The sequence below is a fragment of the Telopea speciosissima genome, chromosome 7 (genome assembly GCF_018873765.1).
Source record: "Telopea speciosissima isolate NSW1024214 ecotype Mountain lineage chromosome 7, Tspe_v1, whole genome shotgun sequence".
NCBI classification, from domain to species: Eukaryota; Viridiplantae; Streptophyta; class Magnoliopsida; order Proteales; family Proteaceae; genus Telopea; species Telopea speciosissima.
The window spans coordinates 28,202,594-28,226,103 of NC_057922.1; the positions used below are offsets into that span (position 1 = coordinate 28,202,594).

Genomic DNA, 23,510 nt, shown 5'->3' on the forward strand with positions numbered 1-23,510 from the left:
ATCAGTCCTATTCAGAGTAGGAGTTGTAGTCCTAGCTCTGAGTCCTAATTACAATATGACCAGAGTAGGAATTGTAGTCCTAGCTCTGAATCCTAATTACAATATGATCAGATCTTATAATCTGATTTAAAAAAAACAAATCCTCCTTTAGAAATCGTGGAGGGGAGAAATAAAACAATAGCTAATTAAAAAGGTCAAATGACCATTATACCCTTAACTAAAGTACTGAAAAAAAACTAAGTATGGAAAAAGAAAAAGGCTCCAATGAAAAACACAACAGCAGCCATATCATGGCTTCTTCTTCCTAGTGCTTGGACCTGCATCACTATGGGATCAAGATGTTAGAAATTTTTGAACATCAAATGTTAGGGAACTGTTTCTTCGCTATATAGTTTATGTCCATATCATGTGCCAATGAGTGATGGTTGGGTGACTCAGAATCAAACATTAATACACATGGAGAAGTAGTATTCTATGTAGTAGGGACTAACTTCAAATAAACAATGGCTTGAAAGGGTTACAAAAGTGAGATTAGTGTTGGTGGCTGACAGTAAAGACTGGAAAAAGTGATGCTGGTGCATCTAGGGTTTCTAACTCTCCAGTGCTATTGGGTTCTTCTTGAAGAATTAAAATAAGGTCCTTACCCCAGTTTTTCAACACTCAACCTTGGTATAATTTATCAATATTTATCAACAATTAGAGCTTTATTGAGCATAGTTATCAAGGCGGATAGGCGACCATGGCGTTCTAGAGATTCAAAAATCAAGGCGACACCGCCATGGTGGCAAGGGGCCTGCCATGGCGCCCAAGGCGTCCAAGGCGTCCAAGGCGACCAAGGAGCCTGGACGCCATGGCGACGCCTTGATAATTATGTTATTGAGTTGAGAATTTCTAAGAGTTTATTACAAGACAAACAATTGATGGTTTAGTATGAACACCAGGCAAAGAACAATAAAGTCGTCATTCCGAACAGACAAGCACTCGTGATTGATTGCTAAATACCACTAAATATTGCAAGCAAATCAATCTGACTAATAAAAATAGATTACAATTGGAGCGAGCCCAGGAGAGGGGGGTAAAACAAAAAAAAAGATTTAAAAAAAAAACAAGACGCAACAGAACAGGAAAAGAAAGGGAAGGAAACAAGTAGCTTAGTCATGGAGAAAGGATTGGCATGAGACAGGCTGATGCAGCACCCAATGGCCTCTGTCACCTTCCCCAACAAGGGTAAGGATGAACGGTAGTTTACCTAAAGTTGACATCGACTTTCATACGAAAAACATGTACAAGACTCCTCACACCAGGTTACACATCAGACCATTAGAGGCTATGCAGCAGAAATGGCTATTCAGGGTGAGTTGTGCTCTACTGCCTCTACATCCACCAAACCCAAACTCTCGTCGTATTGCCAGCAAATTTCGTACTTGATATGGCCTGTCTAAGGTAACATCAACATATTGAATTAGGCCAAGTACCTGAACATGTTTGGATTTTCTTTGTCTCTCTCCAGATAATCCCGAGTGATTAGGTCTTCAATCCGCTTCTTGATTGCTTTGAAATCAGGCTGCACATTACCCCTTCACCGTCAATCATCTTCTACTAAAGAAAATGATTCTTGTGTATTTAATAATTTTGTGGGTGCGTGCTTGTGTTGGGAGGAGGGAGGGGGAGGAACACAGACCTTGAACATGCGCCCTAGCTGCTCAACGCACTCCATCACCAACTGTTGGTGACCCAAAACCTTTCGACTCTTCATGATGCGCACAATTGAGGCATCAATTGCATATCGCCTATCCTTGTCAACATCCTCAATCACCTTCTTCTTCTCATCCACAGGAGGGAGTGGAATCTGCAGAAACAAAATATTCCACCTTCAGCTTCAACTAGAAAACAGCAACAACAAAGAAAACACCGCAGGTTCAGTGGTTCAAGAGTTCACAAGGAACCAGACCTTAATCCTTCTCATTTTGTCGGTAAACTTAGAATTGAACTCAAAATAGTCAGTTGGAGAGATGGTTTTGGTGTTTGGCTCCTTATTAAGGATTTTGTATTTTGCACAAGATAGGGAATGAAGTAGTCGAACTACATCATCATCAGTTAAGTTCAACTGAGACATGATTTCTGAATAACTCAATCTGTCCGAAGCATTGAATAGTAGCAAGGCAGAGGCCTGTAAATAAGGAAAACAAATTGTGTTAAGACCTTAGTCACAATTGAGCACCTCATCCATGTCGAAGATGGAAAATAAAATAAGATGATCACCTGATAAGTCGTAACAATTAGCTCCATAGTTTTCGGTTCAAATTTTCCGTTGATATTACAAGTACCCAATGAGTATATCCATGTAAGTTTTCTATGCTTTGTTTTTGTCTGATAGAAGTCCCTAAAAACCTCAACACATTTAACCTGAAACAGTAATGTTCAAAGAAAGCATTACAAGGAATTTTATTTCTTCAGCACTTCAGAACAGAAAAGTTGTTATCCAAGAAGAAGAGATAGTGAATGATACCATCTCTACAGGAAGGTTGAGATCAAATGATTTATAACTTGGCCAGAATCCAGTAGTTAAGACAGTTACTGTCAAATCAATTCCAGGACTTGCAGATGGATTACTATTCAGATATTCCTCAAAGTTTGCCTGATTTTCCCTTGCTAATGTTAAATCTGTGACCTGGCAGCAGAAAAAGCAAGTATCAGTCACCATCTCAATTACTAGTCCCAGCTCAATTACATTTTAACAAGGTCTAATATTTAAATTCACTAACCATTCCTTCCATCTTAGAAGTGAACTGTCCACCACATTGCTGCTTCAGCTTGGTAAGAATACTCCTCTCATGATCGTCATTAGCACTTTTGTCAAAAAGCAGCCTGCGAGCAAGTTTTTTCCTGCCAATGAACAGAAAGGACAGTAAGCTCCACAGAAGTAATGCTTTTAAAAACATTGATGACTTGATTATGAGCAGAAGCCATAGAAGAAAGTTTCACCTGTAAAATTCCGCAAAGAGGTCCTTGTCACTGATGTAAGCAAGCAGCTTTACTACCTGAAGAAGATAACAAAATTAAGTGGAAGTTAATGAGGGCCAGAAGTAGTTGAATTGAACTTGACAACAGTTACCAGTAAAGAGAAGCAAGGCTACCTTCTCAAGAGTTTCCTCAATCGCTTCATCACTCAGCTTCTCACTTCCACCCTTCTTTAGGATATTATCACAGAAAGTCGCCAGTAATTCTGCACTCGAGCTGCCAGCAACACCCTTGTTGCAGAAAACCTCGAAAGCCTCTTTGAGTGCCTAGAACAACAGGCATTTTAGTGGACAATAATAGGTTGCAAAAAGCTACTAACCAGGACAATATTATTTGACATAAACCTTGTGAAATAGAGAGTGGTTCAAGAAGCAGTCATTAACATATGCCAAGTACTTGTCGTGCAGATCAATCACTTTTCTCACAAAAACCTGCAAATCAAATAAACAAATTAATTTCCATGTTTCAGCATCCATTGAATTGTGAAATATAAAAAGTTGTGTCATTAACCTGTTCTTGCAAACCAACCACATCTTTCTTCTCCGCCTGCATAATATGCAAATGTTAGCACTGCAGCTTCAATAATGATATCTGCATCTAAATCTATTTTAAAAAAAAAAAAAATTAACAATCATCTCTTGAGCTTGAGCCTGTATCATAAGTCGATGACACGAGGACCTAACTAGACGAAGACACGTTCATCTCTAAAATAACTAACCCAACACTGCCAATCCCTAAAGCCCAAACCCCAACCAAAAAAATAAGGATATGGGATTGAAGGACAACGGAATGATGTATTCGTTCAAATGATTCACAGTTAAACTTTTATAGCATTAACAAAAGCAGGACAGAAATTATGTTGGTTTTCACAGACGAATATGTCATGTTGCCCCCCCCCCCCAAGCCATACTATTTCTATGATTCACTCTCAACAGAGTTGGAGACAGTTACTAAAGGCTTAGAAAGGGTGTACCCAGTGCACCGTGCACGAGGCTCCCGCCACTGCGGGGTCTAGGGAGGGTCATAATGTACGCAGGCTTACCCCTGCTTTCGCGAAGAGGCTGTTTCCAGACTCGAACGCATGACCACTTGGTCACAATGATCAAATCAATATCCAATAACAAGATCTTTTACTCAATGAAGGTTCAGATTAGGGAGATTTTAAATAGCATAAAAGCAAGTGGTTGAATAGGGCTGGAATTAAAGTCGAGTATAGGGAATAGGGATGGTTAAGGTATGCTGAAAGTTTGGGTTGAATCAGGTAGTTGGATTAGGAGTTGAGGCCAAGTCCTAGGTTCCTTGTAGCAAAAGGACTAAGGGTAAAATAGTAATTATACCACTGTAATTAGGGTTCAGAGGTTGAAGATGAAGTGCAGGTTCCAGATATGAATATAACCTATAAACAGTAGCTTAACAGGTTTAAAAATCAGAATCAGAACCAAGGACTAAAAACAGGGTTTAACAGGGTGAGGGACAAAACAGAGATTTCACTCCAGCAGACAATCGGCTGACCAGAAAGGGGTGAAATTTGGATCGAGTTCCCCTTATAGGGTTCTTAATCTTCGATTATAATTTCAACCTAATCCAACAGCTTGTTTGCTTAATCTCAAAAATAATGTTGTATATGATCTTCTAGAATGATAGGTTCTAGTTGCAGAATTTTCAGATTAAGAACTCACCTGTTAATGGCTGTGAACTGAGAATAGATGATATAAAACCAATACATGGCAGGCCTTCGTGCAACAGTAAGGTTGCTCCATTGTGACCAAGTGGTCCAGGTTCGAGTCTAAAAACAGCCTCTCTGCAAAAGCAGGGGCAAGCCTGCCCTAGAGAGGCGGGAACCTTATATACTGGGTATGCCCTCTTTTAGAGCAGTAGTAGCAATAGGACACGAACAGCAGAAAATAACACCCGGGCTTCACACCGCAAGGTGGTTCAATCAAGGTTCTAAAACTCGGATCTCAGAACCAACTCGGTTCTGGGAAAAACCGAGTTGAGTCGAGATCTCGACAAGTTGGTGTATTTTTTTTTTCCGACTCGAAGCCTCATCTCGAAGGGTTTTAGACCTAGTTTGGGTTTGAAACTTGGTATTCAGCCTATTATAGGCCATTTAAACACAACAACACTATCAGATTTTGCAAAAACAAAGTCCAAATATGAGTTTCACTTCGGACCATAGGTTGGTAGGCGATGATGTACTAAAATATCCTACTCTACACATAATTTAGTAATAGAAAGCAAGCAAAACATTCAATTAATAGCTAAACAACTTAAATAAGAATCATAAATGTTAAAGTGATATATCAAACTGTTTAACAGTGTTACAACTATAATCACATAAAATGACTTTAAATCAAGTATTCAGTCCCCACTAGTGTCACATAGTCTTCCCATGACATAGTGTTGTTGTAATGTTGCACATAGTGCTCCACAGCAAGCATATAAGAGTTCTGTCGAGTTAAGTAAATACATAGTAGATGGGTCATTTCCATGGGTAAACCCGAGATCCGAAATCTCGGCGAGATCTCACACTTTTGGGACTCGCCTAAGGTCTCGTCTCCTTTTTTTCCAAAAACAGAGAAACTCGGCGAGGTCTCGCGAGTTCTCAAACTATGGGTTCAATTGGATCAAACACAAGGGCTTTCTTGATCAAACATGAGATTCTTCAATGAAGAAAAAGAGCAGCAACAGCAGCTTTTTAATTAAATCAAATTCGTGTACAATGTTGGCCTCCCTAACAAATTTATATAGAAGACTCGAAAACAGAATGCTACACTTAAAAGGAAAGGCCTAAACTCAATCATTAACTAATAAGAACCTAAATTGACTAGGTTAGTGAAATAATAAAGGAAACATACTCAAAACAGGACTGGACTTAAGAATCCTAATCCGGGTCAACTAGAACTTTTAATAACAATTACTTGAACCTTAAATTGAACAACATAGAACCGGTTCAATTGAACTCACCTAAAACAACTTAAGAATAAACTAAATCCTAATAAAGGAAATCCCGTATGCAATCTAACTGCCCATGTTTTGGCCCAACATATATAGTACCCAACCTTAGATTTATTCCTAATAAAACAAGTCCGTTTCGGTGATGAAACAGCATCACCCCCATAGAGGGAAGTACAAAATAATGATTGGATGCCATTCATATCACTTTACTTTCTAACCTTTTCTTCTTTTCTTTGTTTTTTGAGGGGGGTAGGGGGGGTGGGGGGCTAATTGCCTTCTTTCCCTGATTTTGGTGCCGTGAAGTGTTCTCTCAATTGCATAACAAACATTTATAATAACTTGCAATTCCAATGTGGTGTGAAAGAATACTAGCCAAAAGAGACAGTGTTATCAAGGAGTGGCAGGATTTTATTAAGTCAAAACTAAATTTTTTTTCCAACATGTAGTTATAGTTTGTCTACATAAATGCCTATTTACTCCATTTTATACCGTAAGTAAATATGGAGTTTCTGCGACTATGATGACCACAATGCTGGATTTGTATTTCAATCGGATCTTCTAGGCAGTGGGATCAAACTATGTTATTTGACTTATTTCAGTAAAAATTGCTCTTCTTTGTTTCTCTTCCAATTTGTCTCCGTAAAGTTTCTCTACCACCATCCATAACCATATCATCCTCCATAACCCACCTCAAATTCCATATACCACTTACCAATTACTCTACACACCCCTAACCATCAACCAACCCTTGAAAAATGATGTCCCTACCCTATCCAACCAATCAGCCATAGCCCATAGGGCACACAAGGTGACTCACTGCAGGATTCCAATGTCAGCTTTGACAAATCCATTGATTATTCAATGACCAACATGCTTCAAGAAGGTAGAAACTTGATTAGTAGACGGTGATACAGAAGTTTCAAATAAAAGAGTCTAGGAATTTAAGAGCATAGCAAATGAGATGCCTAAGCTCAAAGAAATCCTGCATCATAATTAAAAGTAGAGGGTACTCGTTCTCTTTTTCAGAACCTGCAAAAGCAAAACACTGCCCCAGCTCCAACCAAATCCCTAATGACAATGTCAACAGCCCTCTACCCTTCAATTCGTAGGGTAGAGTCTCTCTGTAATTAAGCAACGAGGTATCCCCTAATTCAAGCTCAATCTAGTCTCAAAATGTCACTTGTTTTCTCTCCTATAATTCTTTTGAACAAAAGGAAACAGCATACTCTTAATATCACAGTGAACCCAATCAACATCACACACTAGTTCAGCTCTCCTTTGAACGTTGACCATATGGGGCCTTCCACCTTCCCAAGTTCTTGTACAGCTGCCTCCTCAGCCATTAGAGACTTCAGCTTCCATCATAAGTTTAGCTTCTTCATGCAGGTCTTGGTTTCACCAAAACACATCCTCTATGTAAAAACCAAATCTCATTTAATTTAAGTTCTCATCTGGCAAAGCCATGTCAGCTGGCATCCAGCTGGGATTATACCATTACCATCATCTATCATCAGAAACAAAATATCACTTTTGGATCCATGGATTCTAAATGAGATGCAAAAGGATAAAACTTCTTAGTTGTCAACGTGACTAAGCACTCCAAGGTGTTGGAGGGGTGCCTACACAACAAGGCAATCGCGAACCATTGCCTAGGCGCCCTGGGCATGCAATATATGATAATAGTAATATAGCAATGATAATTTTATATAATTATGCTTATGTGCAACATGCCAACATAGAAGACATATCAATGCAATGTGCTATAATTATGCTAATAATGACCTAATGTGAAAAAAATCAACATATAAGAAACTAAGTATAGGATATAAGAAACATATTAATCAAAAACAAAGCAATCAACATAAATCATCGTAAACTCGAGAAGAGTCAACATTGAGTTGTCGCCTTGGACCAAAGAAAGAGCATGGACGCCTAGACAACTATATAAAACACATGGCGAAGTAATCTGAGTTTAACATACTGATGCAGGTCCAAGCACTAGGAAGAAGAAGAAGCCATGACTAGGCTGTTTTTGTGTTTTCGTTGGAGCCTTTCTTTTTTCCCATACTTGTTTTTTTTAGTGTTTTAGTTATTAGGGGTAAAACAGTCTTTTTCCCCTTTTAATTATTTAAGTGCTGCTTAGTTTATTTCCCCTCCACGATTTTATTAGAAGGATGAGTTGTTATTTGTTTTGTTTAAACTTGTACTCCTATTTAGAGTACGAGCCTGCTGTTTTGTAATTAGGATTCAGGTTAGGAACCACCAGTCCTAATCTGACTAGGATTGTAACTAGGACTCAGATCTGGGATTCCTTATCCAGATCTGAATATCTGTAAGGCCTTTTGGCCCTTTTTTAAAAGCTATAAATACTAGTAATCGTGGGCAGGCTTCCCCACTATTTTCTGCATTAAAAATTTCCTGCTTTCAAGCTGTGCTTGCTGCCATCGTGCTGCTGCTTCTGCTCCTCTGTGAGCTCTTACATCCTTGTGGATCTCAAGGTGGTGAAGGGTAGGTGGACTCCTGCGGCTCCTTGCAATGTGACGATCGGGAGGTCCTTTCAAATAATTCAAGCTGCTGCCATTGTTCCTACAATACAGTGAGTTTGAATCTGTTTTATTTTAACCACCTTCTACTTAGACCTAATCCACAGTCCCCTTCCATCCATGAAACCCTAGTTCTCCATTAAACCTGCACTCCTACCTCCACTAGGATTCCCGCATAACTCCAGATTTAGCTTTCACTTTCAAACCCTACTTCCAGCCTACATTCCCCACATCACTCCCCACACTCGACCTTAACCCTAGCCTTTAATTTCCTCTATAACCCCTCCATTCCCTCACCCCATTAAACCTAAAAACCTGCAACTCGATTCTACCCAACTGCAGAATTTTAAAACCCTTCCAAACCCTAACATTCTTATATCATTAAGGCCTCCTAAACCTGCATATTAAAACCCTATAAACCCCCTTCCCATTAGTCAACCCTAACCCTAATTTCTGAACTAATTAGCCTAATCTGTCCCAATCGGCCAGCCTTGTTAGTTAACCCTATTCCCCTGGCTCCTAGTGGGATTTCTCCTACCTAGGACTACATCAAGTCGTATCAGAGACATGGCACCCCTGTTGTGGACCCCACACAACCACCCCCACCCAATTCCCTTGCTGCAATTATGACTATGCTGCAGAAGATTTCAACAAACCAGCAAGCCCTTGGTGATCGAATGACAGCAATGGAACAAAGGCAAGCTGTGCCTCTTGTAAACAACCCTCTATATGTAGAGGACAGATTCCAAGTTCATTCTGAAGTACATGGAACTCTGGGAAGGGATGAATATCATAGAGATCATCCCAGACGTCACAAGGACCACAGAGATCATTCCAGACACGACAGAGATTACAGGGACTTACGTAGACCTGACAGAGATGACTACAGAGAAGACAGGGACAGAACTACAGAAGCACCTCGAAGACCTAACTTTGAGGAATACATGAGATCCTACTACACTGGAGATGAAGCTATTAATAAGAGGTACGATACACAGAAAGTCAAACTAGAGCTAAAGGAGTATAATGGGCATGGTGATCCACAGGTGTTCTATGACTGGCTTGCTGCCCTAGATGATTATTTTGACTGGTATGACTTGCCTGAAGATCGAAAGATGAGATTGGCACGTACCAAACTGATTGGCCCTGCCCGAGAATGGTGGCGAAAGACAGAGAGAGACATGGAACGCGTAAGTGATGCACCTACTAACTGGGAGGACATGAAGTATGACTTGAAGGAGAAATATTTGCCTAGACATTACAGAGCTCAGATGCAAGCTCAACTCAATTCCCTTCGGCAAGGGACTGACTATATCCGAGTACATGTAGAAGTTCGATTCTCTTTCTTCTCGTACTGATACCAGAGAGAGTGCTACTCAGATGTTATCTCGATTTCGGCTGGGATTGAGATCTAATATCATTAGAACTATTGGAGTTGCTGATGTTCTGGACATCAAAGATTGCTTTGAGAAAGCCCTGAAGGCTGAAGACCTATTGAACACCACTAGAAGGTTTGGCTCCATTGCTGTCGACACCAAGAAATCGGAAATGGTTACAATAAAGGTAACAACATCACTACTGGTTCTACACGGACAGCCCCCTCTACTGGCAACTTTTCTCGTATGGACAAGGGCAAAGCCCCAATAACCAACAGTGAATCAAACACATGTTATCGCTGCAATGAAAAGGGACATTATGCTAAGGATTGCCCACAAAAACAGAGGCCGATTCATGTAGCTGAAAAGGAAGAAGCCCTGATGATGATGATGATGATGATGGGACTGCCTACTTTGATGACCTGGGTGATGACTTTGAAGATACCCGAGGTGTTCATGTGGTAGCACGTATATTGAGTGCTGAAACTAAGGGTGAAGATTGGCGATGTAGTTGCATCTGCTATACTCGTTTGCGAGCAGGCGAGCGCACTGCCCAGATAAGTGTTGATAGTGGGAGCTGTGTTAATGTTATTTCTGAAGACCTTGTAAAGAAGGCAAATCTGAAGTTTGAAAAGCATCCAATGCCATACACAATCTCCTTATTGAATGGGAATAAGCTTGATGTGAACAAGAGATGCTATGTTCCCTTACAGGCCCACAAATATTCAGAGGAAATTTGGTGTGATATCATCCCGATTAGGATGACTGATGTTCTATTGGCAAGACCATGGCTATACGACAACGATGTTGCCCTCCTGGGAAGGAAAAACCAGTGTGTTTCAACATAAAGGAGAGCAGATCAAGTGGTACCCTCTTAATTTGCTTGAAGAGATACGTAAACGTCGTGTCATGCGCACCAATCAAAGGGGACAGAATCTGGAAGTAATTTGTTAGCTGTCCCACAGAGAGAGTTTGAACAAACCAACCATGATACAGGCTTGGTTCTTGCTGCGGTGACTCAAGAGGTTGCTGCCCAATCCGAAGTGAAACTTACACAACCCATCAAGGAGTTATTACAAGATTTCTCGGATGTGGTACCAGAAGAACTGCCCAACGAGCTACCCCCACTGAGAGACATTCAACATGCCATCGACTTGGTACCCGGTGCTATGTTACCAAATCTGCCCGCCTACAGGATGAGTCCTACTGAGCATGAAGAGCTTAATAAACAAGTTGGAGAGCTGCTCAAAAAGGGGTTCATTAAAGAAAGCATAAGTCCTTGTGCTGTTCCAGCCTTGTTGACACCAAAGAAAGATGGTTCGTGGCGCATGTGTGTGGACAGCAGAGCTATCAACAAAATTACCATCAAGTAAAGGTTCCCAATTCCTAGACTTGATGACATGCTAGACATGCTGACCGGTTCTAAGATCTTCTCCAAGATCGATCTTCGAAGTGGGTACCATTAGATTCGCATCCGGCCTGGAGACAAATGGAAGACAGCCTTCAAGACCAAAGATGGATTGTTCGAGTGGAAGGTCATGCCCTTTGGCCTAACGAATGCACTTAGCACATTCATGAGAGTCATGACACAGGTACTTCGTCCTTTCATCGATAAATTTCTCATTGTTTATTTTGATGACATTTTGGTGTACAGCAAGCATCCAGATGAACATATAGACCACCTGAAACAAGTTCTACGAGTACTCCGGCAAGAGAAGTTGTTTATCAACTTAAAGAAGTGCTCATTCATGCTGCCCAAGGTTGTTTTCCTTGGTTTTATAATCTCTTCAAAGGGTGTTGAGGCTGATCCGGAAAAGGTCCGAAGCATTGTTGAATGGCCTACTCCGACAACATTCACCAAAGTACGAAGCTTCCACGGCTTGGCTTACTTTTACAGGCGATTCATTCGCAATTTTAGTGCCATCATGGCACCCATAACTGAATGCACCAAGCAAAGTATGGGCAAGTTCGAATGGACAGCAGCAGCTCACAAGGCTTTCCAGGTGATGACTGAAGCTCCAGTGCTACGCCTGCCCAATTTTGACCATATTTTCGAAGTTGCTAATGATGCTTCCCATGTTGGTCTAGGCGGAGTTCTTATGCAGAATGGGCATCCCATTGCCTTCTACAATGAAAAAGTTAATGATGCCAAGACTCGGTACTCTACCTATGACACAGAGCTTTATGCTGTTGTTCAGGTCTTGCGACATTGGAGACACTATCTTATTGGCAAAGAATTCGTCCTGTACACTAATCATGAGGCACTCGAGCACCTCCACTCACAGAAGTCCATTAGCACCAGGCATGCCAAATGGGTTTCATATCTACAGGATTTCAATTTTGCCCTCACATACAAGTCAGGAAAGGAGAACACAGTGGCTGATGCATTAAGTAGAAAAGTCCTAACTTTGAACACTTTTTCAGCCCATGCACTTAGCATCGAGCAGATCAGAGAAGAGTATGCTAGTGACAAGGACTTTCAAGCCCTATATGCTGATTTGAAGCAGGGTGGACAACACCCTAAGTATTCATTACATGATGGTTACCTGTTCTTAGGAACCCGGCTTTGTATTCCCGACTCATCCTTACGACACCATATTATCAGGGAGTTACATGGAGGCGGCTTAGGACACTTCTGGAAAGATAAAACCATCTTGCAGGTGACTGATCGGTACTATTGGCCTCACTTGGCCAAAGATGTAGAGCATGTAATCCGGAGACGTCGAGTTTGCCAGCTAGCTAAAGGTACCAAGCAAAATACGGGTCTCTATTCACCACTGCCGATCCCTCACCAGCCCTGGGTTGATCTCAGTATGGATTTCGTACTTGGACTGCCCCCTACCAAAGAAAGATTTGACTCCATCATGGTGGTGGTTGATAGATTCACCAAGATGGCTCACTTTATCCCCTGTCGAAGGACACTTGATGCTTCCCACATCGCCAAGCTGTTTTTCAAGGAGATTGTTCGCATCCATGGGTTACCCTGTACCATCGTTTCTGATCGTGATGTGAAGTTTATGAGTTACTTTTGGAAGACTCTTTGCTGAAGACAAACACCAAGCTTTTGTTCTCTACCGCATTCCATCCCCAGACTGATGGGCAAACAGAAGTAGTAAACAGGAGCCTTGGTAACTTGCTACGATGTTTGGTCCGAGATTATGAGAAGACATGGCCCTCTATCCTTGACATTGCTGAGTTCGCATACAACAGTTCCGTGAATAGGACCACCGGTAGTACCCCTTTCGAGATTCTCCTTGGGATACAACCCCGCCGTCCTATTGATCTCATTCCCTTACCCCCTCAAGCTCGGGTAAGTGTAGAAGCGAATGAATTCCTCCGCCATATCACCGAAGTGCACGTTGATGTTTGCCGCAAGATAGCACTCAATACTGATCACTACAAGTCCATTGCTGACAAGCATTGCCGGTCCGTCGAGTTCAAGCCTGGAGACATAGTCATGGTACGGGTGAATCCAGAGAGACACTAGCCGGGCGTCAACAGTAAACTCCATCCAAAGAAGATGGGTCCATACAAGGTGCTGAAACGTATTGGGCCCAATGCTTATGTTCTAGAGTTGCCTGCTGATATGGGCATTAGCAATGTTTTCAACGTGACTGATCTTTACTTGTACACGGGGCATCATTCAGATGATGGTGATTCGGAGCACATGTTGCGGCTGCCCCAACTGAGACCACCTACTGAAGATGTGATTGAGGAGGTTCTGGACGACATGCACAAGACGACTCGACAAGGCGCCGGTTACCACTCTTTCCTTGTCAAATGGAAAGGTCGCCCCCACCAGGATAGTACTTGGATCCATGCCGATGACTTCAAGAAGCTTGATCCAGAGTTGTATGATCGCTATATGCCCTTCACCCATTCATCGAAGATGAATGTTTCTAAGCCGGAGAGAGCTGATGCAGGTCCGAGCACTAGAAAGAAGAAGAAGCCATGACTTGGCTGTTTTTGTGTTTTCGTTGGAGCCTTTCTATTTTCCCGTAGTTTTTTTTTAGTGTTTTAGTTATTAGGGGTAAAACAGTCTTTTTCCCCTTTTAATTATTTAAGTGTTGCTTAGTTTATTTCCCCTCCACGATTTTATTAGAGGGACGAGTTGTTATTTGTTTTGTTTAAACTTGTACTCCTATTTAGAGTACAAGCCTACTGTTTTGTAATTAGGATTCAAGTTAGGAACCACCAGTCCTAATCTGACTAGGATTGTAACTAGGACTCAGATCTGGGATTCCTTATCCAGATCTGAATATCTGTAAGGCCTTTTGGCCCTTTTTTAAAAGCTATAAATACTAGTAATCGTGGGCAGGCTCCCCCACTATTTTCTGCATTAAAAATTTCCTGCTTTCAAGCTGTGCTTGCTGCCATCGTGCTGCTGCTTCTGCTCCTCTGTGAGCTCTTACATCCTTGTGGATCTCAAGGTGGTGAAGGGTAGGTGGACTCCTGCGACTCCTTGCAATGTGACGATCGGGAGGTCCTTTCAAATAATTCAAGCTGCTGCCATTGTTCCTACAATACAGTGAGTTTGAATCTGTTTTATTTTAACCACCTTCTACTTGGACCTAATCCACAGTCCCCTTCCATCCATGAAACCCTAGTTCTCCATTAAACCTGCACTCCTACCTCCACTAGGATTCCCGCATAACTCCAGATTTAGCTCTCACTTTCAAACCCTACTTCCAGCCTACATTCCCCACATCACTCCCCACACTCGACCTTAACCCTAGCCTTTAATTTCCTCTATAACCCCTCCATTCCCTCACCCCATTAAACCTAAAAACCTGCAACTCGATTCTACCCAACTGCAGAATTTTAAAACCCTTCCAAACCCTAACATTCTTATATCATTAAGGCCTCCCAAACCTGCATATTAAAACCCTATAAACCCCCTTCCCATTAGTCAACCCTAATCCTAATTTCTGCCCTAAGTAGCCTAATCTGTCCCAATCGGCCAGCCTTGTTAGGTAACCCTATTCCCCTGGCTCCTAGTGGGATTTCTCCTACCTAGGACTACATCACATACATGGCAAATTGATCCCTTAACCAAGTCTGACTAGAAGAATACATGCCACAACAACCCCCATGGTGCAATAATGCAATGGAGATACAAAGAGGAAATGCAAAAGAGAGAAACAATTAACTAGAGAGATCTTCATTACCTAAGGCTAATTAAATACCCACTTTAAAGAAAAAATATATACAATAACTCTTTTCCCCGTAAAGATCAGTAAAAAATTAACCCAATCAGCCAAGATGAGTAACTAGTGAAATATTGTGACTAAAGACCAGAATAACGCATGTGCGACTGTTCGTAACTATAACCAGATTAGTGGTTCAGGATCACAACCGAATGCACTAGTGTACATAAAAGTATAAAACCAATACTCTGAAGTTTAAAGCAGTCAATACTAATTGATCAAATATCAAGAATCTCACTGGACTAAGTTATTGTAAATTAAAAAAGGTATAAGAGCATCGGTTGCAAATTATATCAGTGCATTGAAGATGAATTTTCCATTCATTGCTTCAAAAGCTATTCATAACTTATGGTATATCATTTCCCCGTAGTCATAACTTTGAATCAAGTTGAAGCAATTTATACTTAACGAGCTTCTACATAGATTGTAGGAGCTATTATAACCAAATAATAGATAACAAGAGGGGGTGGAGGACTAAAATAGCCAACCTTCTTGTTACTTGCTGCATCTTCTGCTTGTTTGACCAAGGCTGTACCTTCAGCAGTAACATGCTGCATTATGGAAGAGTCAGTGAGGACGAGATCTGAGATAGATAACATGTTCAGAAGTCAACTATTTATTTTTTTCAAAAGTAATGTTGAGCAAAGAACTACCTCACCTGTTTAAATATATTGGAAACAGGGTCTAGTCCACGAGTAATTCTACAGAAGAGTCTATACATCCGAGACAAATCCTCCACCTAAAATGCATAACAATATAGAGTAAATATGATCTTGCTAAATGTATTAAAATGTTTCTTTACACACACACACACACACACACACACACACACACACACACACACACACACATATATATATATATATATATGTGTGTGTGTGTGTGTGTGTGTGTGCAACTTCTTGTCACCAAAGTGGTGAACTAAGAATTTGTAACATTCTTTTGACTGCCCCTTGTCTTATTCCCAAAAGTTTAATGCAGGGGTAAAAAAGGGTTTTGAAAAAAATTGAAAGTAATTAAATGCAGTATTTATGTGAAATGACAGTATTACCCTCATTTGGAAAAAAATATGTTATCTTAAAAGGGCAAAAAAGTAAGGTTACAACTACTTAGTTCACCACTTTGGTTACACACATCATCCTGCAAATGGCAAAAAGATAAGAAGTTTGAATTATCATGTAATACATTCCATTCCAATATATACCTTGTCATCTCTAAGCAAAGCATGGCATCCAGAGTGTTCCTTTTCAAGCAACTGGTTTGTATACACGGACAACAACTCATTTTGCACTTTCTACATCAATAATTTGATAATAAGTTAGGCTGACATAGAAAAGTTAAGATTCCTCCTATAACATAGAAGCTCACCAATATTCCCCGTTTAAAGCCTAAAGGGGGGGGGGGGGGGGAATTCACGAACAAACCTCTAATAATTTCGGCTCGCTGTTAGAATGCAAGTAATGAGAAACCCGATCCTTCTCCCGTTTTAAGCACTCCTCAGCCTGAACAATGCCAGAAAAATGTAAGACAATTTTGAATATACAAAATAACATATTTACATTCAGCAGATTAAGAGAGGGTGATGCAGATCCATGGCGGTTGAGAGAAGAGAACAGCAACATGTCCAGGTTCATCCCCCTTCAATCCAGCTTATTTGGGAAAGATATTAGTCAGCGAGATTGCGGATCTAAGAGAGGATTACTTATAGTTCATGTGGGCTCCATGGCCAGCTGGATGAGATCAGTTTGAAGACTAATCGGCAACTGATTTGGATTAACTTATTTGCTTTTGTATTCAGTTATTTCCTATTTTCATGTAATAGCTAATAGGCTTGTTTCCAATTAGGAATAGGAGTTTTATTTTGATTTGGATTTGTAATGGGAACGTTCTAGTTCAATCAATTTGTGTGTTTGGTCATCTGCTGCAACCTATAATCGACAACGTAATCTGCTGCTGCTGAGGTCACAATCGATTGGTGATAAACTGGCTGAGATCATGCTGCTACATTGCCGTAACCTTAATCCATGCAATCTCACACCTGAGCATTAACTGCTGCTGATATTTTTGGAGATAAACTCAGGGATTGAGTTTGGGTTATTTTAGTAGTTCTCTAATCTGAAACCCTAGATTAAAGAATCTAATATTTCAGCATTATAGTGATCAGATCCATCTGAGATTTTCAGATTATATTCTTCCTTCCAGAAGCTCCACTTGATGGCTATTTGAAGGCCATCCCAGGTTGTTCAATTGCGTTCTTGAGATCTGACTTCCAATTCCTGTAATCTGATATATTAGATTTGGGGTTATTGCTTTGTTTATATAATTAAGTACTTAAACCTGAGTTTTATTAACTGTATTTTTATTTTTGAGATCCGGCTGGGGTTAGATCAGCTGTGACCCAACCTTACATCAGAGGGTAGTGGTTACCTTCAACATGTAATCGGGACAAGAATCTTCCAGAATCCAATTTGAAGCCTTGCGAGAATAATAAGCACCAGTATCTTCAAGCATGGCTGCTTCGAAGTCATTATTATAATAATCCATGTGTCCCATTCCAATTTCAACAAAGATATCTAGAACATTCTTCAACAATGCTCGGTCAATCTGTTCTCCCTCTCGCTCTTGATCAATCTGACACAAACAAACAATCGTAACTAACTTTGCAAGGAATTAAGAAAGAAAAAAATATACAGGTTTAAACCGTAAAATCAACATACCAAAGAAATTACAGCATCTCTGACCTTCCCATTTATCTCCTTGTACACCTGAAATCAAAGATAACAAGGAAATAGAATACTTCAGCGCAATACGGCAGTAAGCTCTACTCAATGACTACGAGAAAATGTTAATGATTTGGAAAAAACATATGCTTAGCTTTTTTTATTTTTACCAGATCACGGAAGCAAGTAAGTCCAACTTCATTAAGTGCAGGAAGTGACCTCCGAGCAATGAAGTATCGATCAAGATAATGGAAGAAGCGTGAAAGCCACCTGACCATAACCTTATGGTTTGACCATCTTTTCACAAGCTCTCTCAACATAAATTCATCATGCTTCTCCCTTAAAGAAGGCAATACCTAAAATAGCAAAAATGATTAGAACGCAAATGAAGCACAGTTTGATTACATGATTTATACCATGATATCCAATATGGATAACTACTGAACTTTAAAAAAAAAATCCTGTCAAATTTGGGCTCCCCAAATAAGATACTGCCTTAATCATCCTAATGATAGTCAGGTACCACATATAAACTTCATTCTCCTCCCAAATGAATGGTCGTGCTGTCACTAAATTCTACACCAGCCAAAAAATGTTACGATGTTAATGAAACTTCGCTGGAACTCATTTTCCCACTATTCAAGAACAAATCATTGATATCTAATTTTTTTAATAAATAACCAACATTTAATTCAGCAAAAAAAGGAAGAACAAACACTGCCTTTATGTTGAATTACAGGCTCCCAGATTATAAATTGCCCTAGTCAAAATAATGATAGTTGGAGGCGAAGTTTTAACTCTCCAGCCACTGGACAGTTAGTGCTACCACTAACTGTCCAACAAAAGAAGAAGTCAGATTTGGTCAATAAAAGTTCATGTTAAGGAAGCCACACAATCCAGAAGATCTGAATTTTCCTCCAACTATCTCCATCACATCCCATAATGCAAACGAGGGTTCCAAAACCCTGATGTAGGTTGCTATGGGCCCACTAAAGTGATGAAAATCCAAATATAAAGAAGCGGCAATCTTGTAAGAAATAGAATTGGGACAAATCAGTAAATTAATTTGAAGGGGAGTATATTTCTGGGATTTCAGAACAAAAGAGGGATAAGGTGGTAGTTTTGGGAATAACAGCAATAATATGCCTTTATTTGCAATTTCTGGGCCAGTTCATCTCCTTCTTAAGAAGTTGCTGAAACAGAATCTAAAGGTAGAGTAAAACTTAGCAAGTTTTCATATTTCATCCTCTCAGCATAGGGAGTTTTGGGAGACAAAGACCAAAGGTTTAGATCGCCCTACAGTAACAATTCTAACCCAAAGTTTCAGGTCAATCGAGCTTTTACAATCAGTGAGTTCTATTGATTCCCACATCAGAAACAAAGCACAGTAATAATTTGAAATAACCCAAACAGGAAGAATAATAAAGAGGAACAAGAATATAGGAAGAATAAAATAATAACAAAATTAACAGAGGTTTATTAGAGGAAATCAGACCTGGAGAATGAAATATTAGAAGAAGAAAACCCAACATGGGAGAGAGGAAATAACACACGTCGAAATCTGACCATGTGCTCTCACAGAAACCAACTTAACCCAAATCAAATTTTCATTCCAATCTGAAATCTAATGGGTACATGATTGTAATAAAAATAACTCAAACTAACCCCTAATCATACGTAAGCTGAAATAGACTTTGAAACTAACTCAATCTCCTACTAAGACACCACCATATTGTAATAAAAATAAAATAAAATTCAAATTACAGAAATAACCCCCAAATTAAAAAGGTAAATCCCATAGCAATCCCTACTGGACCACAACTAGGTTTGGCCCTGGATCTTCTCGGCCTGGGTTTCCAGCCTTGCAACTGAATCAGCCCATCCAGATTCAACTCATTTCCTAGATAACTACTGAAATTCCATAGAGAAATAAGCTAAAAGACACTTAAGAATAGAGCTATAATTAATATGGGCCATCTTTTGGGAGCCAAAGCTGAGTGGTCAATGATTCCACTGTCAGAATAACCTTGCTACAGTTTCTGCTAAGCAATGAATAATAGCACATTCCAAGTTGGACCAAACTATACAAGTATTTCACTGTTATATATAGATGTTTTAACTGAACAATACTTGGTTTATGCTTTAATACAGAGAAATGTATACATGGTGTGGTTAGATCCATACTACATACAACATGAGGATATGCAAGCATAATAAACAGAATATCTAAGCTTCCTCCCTTTAGAATACCAGCCTTCCGTAACAGCCACCCCCCCCCCACATACTCTAGAGCACTGAAACACAAATAGCAGTAGAGCAACAAAATGCACAAAGGGCCATCTCCAAGCATTCAATCAGCCAAACAGCAATCTTATACCACCAGAATCCTAACTATTTCCTCCAAAAACACTGCTTATATACCAACAATATTGCTCCTTTTAAACCCACTAACGACCTCAGAATGACACATCCGCATAAAAAATCTCAACTTCCCATATTGAACCTTGCAAAAGAGTAGATTGTAATTTGCTTATTATAGGGGATGGAGGAGGTCCCTAGTCAATGTCTCTTGATCCTAAAAAGAGACAATTTAGAGTACCACCCCTCGAAACTGAGAATAATATCCAGGTAACAAAAACTTCCATCAAATTCCTCAACTTGACTCCAAAACCCAATAGAGGACGTAAAAGAGAAACAGGCCTGAAAACTGTTCTCTTGCTCCCTTGCAGTCAATCCATGACACAAGTACCCCCGTTTCAGGTATAAGACCAACCAGAAAATGATAGATTTAATCTCCCAGACCATATGTTGTGGATCAAATGAGAACCATACCATGATAAGAAAAATGGATGCCTATCTTTTATGTCCCTTACTTCTTCATAAAAGAGAGCAGGGATTCTACCTTGGACAATTTCCATTACTACTTGATGCAGGAGCTATCCCTTGGACCGGCCCAAACCCGTTGGGGGACCCATATGAAGACGAATCGGGTCCACCAGGGCTTTTGGGTTTAGTAGGATATTTGGTTATTTATTTATTTAGATTTATAGATTTATTTATTGGGATTTATCTTGTAATTTTCTATTTTGATTTTAATAAGTTAATTAGTGATAGAGTTGCATTAGGATTTTTATTTCAGTTCCAGATTACAATTAAGTGTTCTTTATTACCTCTTTAAATGGAAGCTTGTAGGCAACATAAGAGGCAGATTTGAATGAATGAGAGTTGAATTCGTTTGTTGTTGCCAAGAATTGGTGAGTTTGTGCTCTCCCCTCCCTCTCTCCTCTCTCCTCTCTCCCTCTTCCCTATGATCCGTTCCCTTCCCCCTTTTCTCTGATTCTTCTTCTTCTCTTCCTCCATTAATTCCATGAAATTTTCCTCCATTAAATATAACCTATCCTGGTGGGAACAAATCCATCTGCAAGGTTGTGTAGATCTCTATAGTCCCCCTCTCTTTCCTTCTCAGATAGGTGTTATAAGCTACCCTCTTTCAGGCGACCCAAACCCTTGAAAATCAGACCCCAAAACCTTCCAAATCCTGTGAACCAAGTGGGAGAAAAAACCTGCAACCAAGAGGTCATGAATTCAACTCTCCTTAAAGCCTTCCCTCTCCCCCCCCCCCCTCCCCAAAAAAAAAAAAAAAAAAAAGACTTCACGTCTTCACCTGATTGTGCTAGGAAATGAACAAGGGCTAGGCAGGACATCCTAGAAGTAAACACTAACGACATCAACTTGTTATGGCAAGAAGTAAGCATGCTATTGCCGTTTTGGATAATTATAGATAATTTGGAAAACAACAACGACAACAAGTACAGAATTCATACAGCCACTTTGGAAGGAAGAAGCTTTGAACGAGAAGAGCACAACGCTAATGAACACAATTAACGGTCAACAAACGCTGATAGAGGAGTCAATAAGTGTAAAGCTCTTGTGGTCACTGGGTACAAACTATATTTGAACATATTAACACACTATCCCAAAGTGTTACAGCAATAAAGTTACAACACATGTGCACAACAGAAAAAATACAATCAATCAAAGTATCATGTACGGCAATCCATACCATATTAGATTACTGCTAAGTATCATGTACGGCAATCCATACCATATTAGATTACTGCTAAGTATCATGTACGGCAATCCATACCATATTAGATTATTGCTAATTAGAATTACGAAAACATGGGTTCACAACTTCCTCACCGTTGAAGTAATATAATCTTCAAAGGACTCTCTGTACTTGTCATATAGCTGTTGAGAATAATCATGAGGGGGCTTCTGAGTGCACATGTTGTATATGGTTCTGTTTTCAGTTAAGGAAAAATAATAAACTCATTAAACAACAGCCCCACTTAAAACTAATAGCAAATACGATGGAAGGAAACAAAAGGAATCAAATAGCTACGTGTAGAGCATCATGTAATCCTCAGAGCTGAATTGAGGCTCAGGAAGTCCTTCTAGAATGTTCTTGAGCTTCGTAATACCCTTCTGCATGAACTCCCATCCTTGCTCTAAGTCAATCGTTTTGCGTTCAGGCATCGCCATGTTGCCAGGCTTTAGACTTGCAATTATATTCTGCAACATATTGAATTCATACATTATAACCTCGTAAATTGGCAACTATACGACCATTATAACATATATCCTACAAGTTATCAAACGGCATAAAAGCAAGACAAACAGTAACATCCCTAAATTAAGCATCTCTTTAAACTCGCAACTGATGCCACGCAAACAAACCCTAGGTTTTTTATCCAGGAACGAAATAAAAAGAAGAAAAAAACAAAGAACAAAACCATGTGTTGTACAGAACCCGCCCGCAACTGTTATGATACCCTAATCCAGCTTTAGGTCGACGAGAGCAGACGTATTTACCTTTTTCGTTTTCTAAAATCACCTAAGAATGAGCATACATCGCCGATCAAGTGAGATGCGATCAAAATTTCAGAAGTAAGATAATAGCAAAATCGATAAATACACATACAAACTGACGAATGAACAATTAGATCGAACAGGCAACATATACAAAACACACCAAAAAAAAAGGAAAAATTATGGAAACATTAAACGAAACTAAGAGAAAGAAAGAGAGGAGTATGGAGCAGGAGCAATGGGAAGAATACCTGTTTTCAGTACGAACACGAACCCTAACCCTAGAAAGCAAACAAAAACCGAGAGGGAAGAAGGCGGTGGAGTAGCATTAAACGGAAGTAATAGAAACGCTTTTAAACTAACTAATAAGATAGCGAGAGAATTCCGACAAAGCGCATTGATGGGAAGGGAAAGAAGCCTTCGGTGAATGGATTTGGGTCTCTCCCTATCCCTTCCCTCCTCTCCAATTCGATCTATGACTCTATCTCTCCTAATTTAGATGTCTCCTTCTTCGATCATGTATTCATAGGACTTCATGACTCATGACTCATGACTCATGACTCACGACTCACGACTCACGACTCACGACTCACGACTTCAGCTTAATCAAAAACAGGTTTTCTTCTGATTAATCATTCAACTAATTAATTTAATATTAACTAATCTTAAGAAGAAAAAAAAAATATGATAATGAACTTTCATGTACCTTTGATACATGAAAATGTCACGCTCTTGATTCTATTAGCCTTAGGTTTTGGAATGGAGATTATAAGGGAATTCTATAAAGTTACATTTAGGCTGTGTTTGGTAAAC

The 23,510-nt window shown here is 39.9% G+C and overlaps 1 protein-coding gene across 1 annotated transcript; it reads right to left on the reverse strand.

Moving 5' to 3' along the window:
- Window positions 1-1,209: 1,209 nt before the first annotated feature.
- Window positions 1,210-23,129, reverse strand: LOC122667121 (cullin-1-like). The gene is made up of 20 exons (XM_043863321.1): window positions 22,949-23,129; window positions 22,231-22,400; window positions 22,029-22,128; window positions 17,996-18,181; window positions 17,823-17,870; window positions 17,533-17,736; window positions 16,530-16,607; window positions 16,310-16,399; window positions 15,764-15,844; window positions 15,594-15,656; window positions 3,532-3,567; window positions 3,366-3,452; window positions 3,138-3,287; window positions 2,986-3,041; window positions 2,766-2,886; window positions 2,510-2,671; window positions 2,263-2,406; window positions 1,952-2,170; window positions 1,682-1,849; window positions 1,210-1,564 (listed from the first exon to the last, which is right to left on the reverse strand). The coding sequence occupies exons 2-20, from the start codon at window positions 22,368-22,370 to the stop codon at window positions 1,463-1,465; spliced, it is 2,235 nt and encodes a 744-aa protein (XP_043719256.1). The 5' UTR covers window positions 22,371-22,400; window positions 22,949-23,129; the 3' UTR covers window positions 1,210-1,462.
- Between the last annotated feature and the right edge of the window lie 381 nt (window positions 23,130-23,510).